Source organism: Anopheles aquasalis, chromosome 3 (genome assembly GCF_943734665.1).
Source record: "Anopheles aquasalis chromosome 3, idAnoAquaMG_Q_19, whole genome shotgun sequence".
In the NCBI taxonomy this organism is placed as follows: Eukaryota; Metazoa; Arthropoda; class Insecta; order Diptera; family Culicidae; genus Anopheles; species Anopheles aquasalis.
The window spans coordinates 9,475,001-9,480,000 of NC_064878.1; the positions used below are offsets into that span (position 1 = coordinate 9,475,001).

The 5,000-nt window shown below is 49.1% G+C and overlaps 1 protein-coding gene across 3 annotated transcripts in view; it reads left to right on the forward strand.

Annotated features, from left to right (window-relative positions):
• Positions 1-2,113: 2,113 nt before the first annotated feature.
• Positions 2,114-5,000, forward strand: part of LOC126576078 (irregular chiasm C-roughest protein-like) — a 6,608-nt gene continuing 3,721 nt past the window's right edge. Inside the window, exons 1-2 of one of the 3 annotated variants that reach the window (XM_050237182.1) lie at positions 2,114-2,233; positions 3,927-4,039. In XM_050237182.1, the coding sequence (XP_050093139.1) occupies positions 3,973-4,039 (67 nt within the window). In that variant the 5' untranslated portion in view covers positions 2,114-2,233; positions 3,927-3,972. Of the gene's footprint in view, positions 2,234-2,365; positions 2,456-3,926; positions 4,040-5,000 lie in introns of those variants that run through there. The other 2 variants (XM_050237183.1, XM_050237181.1) reach the window with 2 other exon arrangements.

Here is a 5,000-nt window from a genome sequence, read left to right on the forward strand (position 1 = left end):
CTTCCACTCTCGGAACAGTGAAAGGACATCGGACTAAGGGACAAGCAAAAGCTCCTGTCAGCTCGAATGCTTGGGCAAGTGTCATGTGTTGCGACGATGTTACAACGCACAGCAAAATGAAATCATTTTCTAATGCGACGACGAGGACGACGACAATCTGGAGGACATGGTGCTGTTCTGTACAACACTCGGCAACTCCTGGAATTCGCGTTGCGTTGGGATTGAAATTGAATAAGTTTGTTGCCAGCGCAAAATATGACTATCGCACACTGAGCCACCATTGTCTGGCGGTTTCGTGGATTATTAGTTTAAAAAGCGGGAACCGCAAACGAGTTCAACACACAGCAAGCAGCAGCAGTGGTTACCATGGGCAGCTTGGGCACTGCTTGATGGTTGCTGCTAAGCTACACAAAGCGAAACATATGGAGCGTCCCATTGGTTGCTTTGATGAAAGTTTTCCTATAAATTACTCCATCATGCCCAGTGGCATTCATAAGTGCACACATGGTATCGCTCTCTATGTACCTGGAGTGGAACTAACGCAATCATCATCGTGTGCAGAACCGCAACATTTGTTAGCTTATATGCACGGACGTACGGGGGAACGGATAATACAAATTATCGATGAAGACTTCGGTTGGAATCCAATTACTGGTGTAGCTCGCCGAAGCAGCAAGTACCAGGAACCGGGGAGGATACTCAAAAACATTTCGCAATGTAGCTTGTCGGCGTCGGCAATGATTAACTGGTGCCGGTACGCAGCATCACCATATCCACATATCGAATCAACATCATCATCATCATCGGCTACAAGAGCTTTTCGATGTTTCCAATTGCATCGCTCCCATCTCTACCATCGCGCCTTAGCACCAGCAAACTGTAGATCGATTTCGAATTGGATACCCATACAGGGTGCATTCCGGTGCACCATTGCACCTCCGCCCTTCATTACTTAGAAGCTTCATTTGCTGACTAATAAATCAGAATCATCGGTTTGGCGCTTCCGCTGCGCCGGGCACTGATTGACTCATAAAACGAATCAGAAAACGATTGGAGCACCCTTGGTGCTACCGTACAACCTACGAGATTCTATCCCTCATTTGCTGACCCTTTTAATTGGTCCCGTTGACCCCGCACTACGAAACACTGTGAATTAATTACCACCCCTCGCAGGTGACCACGTGACGCACGTCTAGGCACATGCCAATCAATCAAGTGTCGGCCTTACAAGAACTTCGTGCATCGTCGGCACCTCACCGTAGAACCATTCGTTGGTCATCAGGTCTTTGAGGGAAATTCTTCTTCTTCATCGTTTTCCCTCCCTGGTACCATCCCTTGAATCTGGCGTCATTCCTTCGCTCCTGGCGCATAGCTTATGCCATCAACCGGCCGACGCGGTGGGGATGGGTTTATGCAATGATTTAATTTACATAATTACCGATGCCCAACACGCCCCCTCGGTCGCCCTGTTATCGATGGCACGTTGTTTGCGTTGTAATTAAGGGTATAAGTCAGCAAAGGGTGTCACAGGCACATACACGGAGATACACACCCCCTACAATAACACCGTTGCTGCATCGGCATTCCGAGTTGCCCCACCTTTTGCGCTACCGCAGTGCAGCAGCAGCAGCAGCAGCACCGGACGAAAAACAAATATTCAACCCCAGAACATCGCCCCCAAAAAAGGAGGGGATGAAGGGATTGTTCGCGTTGCACGTAACCACCCCGCTCTGGTGTCAATTTAAATGTTGAGCTTTGATTAATTAGCACGCCACTGTTCGGTGTTGGGACAGTGCCGATTGGATCGAATGGCATCCCCTTTTGCCAACCCGCAGGATGGCTTATCTCTCCTGAGCTGAACGAAAAGGCCGCCATTACGGTTTCGAGGCTTACTGCGATCCATCGCAACGAACGTTCACTATCCGCTGATGCATTCCCCCCCACCCCCTGGATGCAAGCTTTTCCGCAACATCGGATACATCCCTTAAGGAAGCAACTGCCAGCAGTGGCAGCAGTGTTCCGCCTCCGTGGAAAGATTGTTTCAAAACCACGGTTCCCGGAATGCGCATGCGCTCGCTGGTGGAGCGTTTTGACATTGTAAACATACCGACGACGTGGTGTCCGACGTGGTCGTGGCTGAAAGCGTACACAGGCCGTGGTTGCAAACAGTTCTTCCGTTTTTCCAGGTGGTTTTTCGCTGTGTGTGCGCGTTTCCGGTCGCGATCTATTACAGGTGAACAGCTGCTTCTGCTCCTAACGGGCCTGCCGTGTGTGCTGTCGCCGTACCGACGGTGGTCATCACTCGGTCAGGCGATACTGATTCTGCCCAAAAAGTACCCTGCACGCGACTGGTGTGATTGTTTGTGTGCATGTGTTTGTGTGTTGGTGCTTTTTGGGTTTTGCGAGATTTGTTGAGTGACATAAGAGAGCAGCTGGTACCGGGGCAGTGTTTAAGGTTTTTTGGCGTTCTGGGCGTCATGCTTTTTCGTTTACTTCGCAGAAGGACCTTCCAAGTATCTGTCGCAGATTGTACTTAGGCTTAGGTCGTTGATGCTCAGCACAAGAAGCTGTCATCGATATGTTCCTCAAGCATAATAAGACCTCTGAATTACACCAAGAAAAGGGACAAAAACACCTTGCCAAAGATCTTTCGCTAGTCGTTTCCACCTTCATTATCATCCATTTCGCGAGAAGAGCTCACGGTACCATTACCTTCCTAAACGGATATCTCCGAGTAATAACAAAAACCAAACGAAGGATCCTCATAAACCTTGAAATGGCCACATTAGAACCGCTATTTCAGTCGCCGACACACCAATTCGGCTCCGATTCTACTCCGTTTCCAATTCGGGTGAACGTCGATCGTCGATGCGTCGATGGATTCCGTATCCGCAATGAACAGGCGAAACGCGAGCACCCGCCCCTTCGGACCGGCAGAATGCGCCAGCCCATTTGTTTATGCTCTCTATGTGCACAAACTTCTTGAGCTCTTCGAGGAGACCTCCCTCTGTTTTGTCTCTCAACTCATGCTCTAAGCTCTAGGCTTGCTGTCGCGCAATGTTGCGCCCCTTCCTGCTGGCTTCCCTGCTTTCGAGTGTTTCCATTTAAATTTTATGATAACCGCAACGCAGTAAAAACCCCCCTTTTTACCGCCCTTTCTTTCGTTAGCTATCGTCACGGTGCTAGCAATAGATACGATCCCTTTCTTCGGTCTCTGGCGCTGGTTTCCTTTTTCGTAGCGGAGCTTATGCTCCTCATGGTGGTGGTACTATATCTTTCAAGTGGCCATCCACCCTAAAACGGGTCCACCCTGATCCAAACCAATCTTGATCTCGCTACATCGCCTTTTGGCCAACCCCGTAAGAAGGATATCTTTTCTCAGCGTATCCAAGACAGCGATGTGCGTCCCAAGAGAAAAAAAATAAACTCCAAAACAACGCTCGCTCGCTCGCTCGCAATAAAGCTTCTATTCTTTCCGTTCCTTTTTTTTTCGCCACTATTCATAATACCAATAGCGTCACGAAGTGGATTGTAAAATTTGTCAAACCTCATCACTCCCGGGAGCCCCTCCCCCTTCCCCCTAATCCGATTTGCCATGCAACGATAAACACCCAATCATTGTCCTTCTAGGGATTCGAAAGCCCGTTGCCCGGCAATCAAAACACTATCGAGGTCACACGGCACGTGTTTTCCAGTGAAGCGATCCCCCGCTCCACCGCCTCAGAGGGCAGTAAGCCCACTGATCCTGTTATCGGTACCCCCGAACCACCGGGGGGCGAGGATCTTTACCTTACCTTCGGTTTGGAGTCGAATGGTTTGACAACCTCGACCGACCGATGGATGAAAATAATCTTCTCATGCTGGTTTCTCCTCGGAAGCTTTCTCAAATCCTTCTCCTCACGCTCTCCCTTTCTCTGTTTCAACAGCCACCCGCCCTCCTCGGGCAGAAAGGCACCCCTTTACTGCAGCTCGATGCCACACGGAGAAGGGATGATGTTTGCAGCGAAATTGATCTCCACTTCAATCACGCTCAGTATCGGTAAGTGCTACACTCCTTTTTTTACTCTATCGGGCTTTCCGATACGGATAAATTGAATCGTACTGTCGGGAGAGGGAAGGGGATGATACAACAACCCCCTGAACTCTCTTCCCCCCCAGGAAAAAAAAATATCCATTTCCAATTATGATTTGTGCTTGATTTGAAGATTCGCAATCAACCATTATTCAGCATTCGAGTGCAGTCGAGCCAAGCAGATTGTTGGAAGCACTCTAACGAGTTATAATTTATCTAATTCCACCTGATCACCATCCCCTGACCCCCGGAATGGGGAAGGCAAATCCGATATTGATTAGCAGCCGACGATTCGTTTGCACTGGAATAAACATATCGAAATCCGAATCCGAACGAGGTGATCAAATCGATGGCAAGTTTGGATACCAAATTGCGTTTCCAATCTGCCGTCACCGGCGAATTGGAGGGCCAGTTAGACTGGCTCCCTCTTGAAGCCAGCAACCTCTAACCTTTCCAGCAATCAGCTTCCCGTTTTGAAAGCCCGATCGGCATCGAGCACAGCAAACAGGAGGCAATATCCTGTGAACTATTTACATCATAACTTGATCCTGATTGATGCAAACAATCCGGTCATACCGGGCAAGAGTCATCGTACTGGTAAGCTAGCGGACACTTCTGTTGGCTGTCAAATAATAGAACCGGGAGTGACTTATACTTCCAATCGCCCAACTGAAGTGCAAAAAGAATGGTTGAAAAATAATTGTTGGACAATTAGTAAATGCCGTCCATCGTGCACCGGCGGTCGATGGATTCGTCGGTTCGGTTTGCAAATCGAAGCAGCGCGGAAAGCATCCTCGAATCGGATAGCGTCCTTGGTGTCCGTGCGGTCCACGGATTGCCACTCGTCCGGGATTGATGGTGATGGCGAGGACAGACACTTTGGTATTTGCGTCCGAGGGTCCAATCCGTCGTTTAATTACTGTCAAAT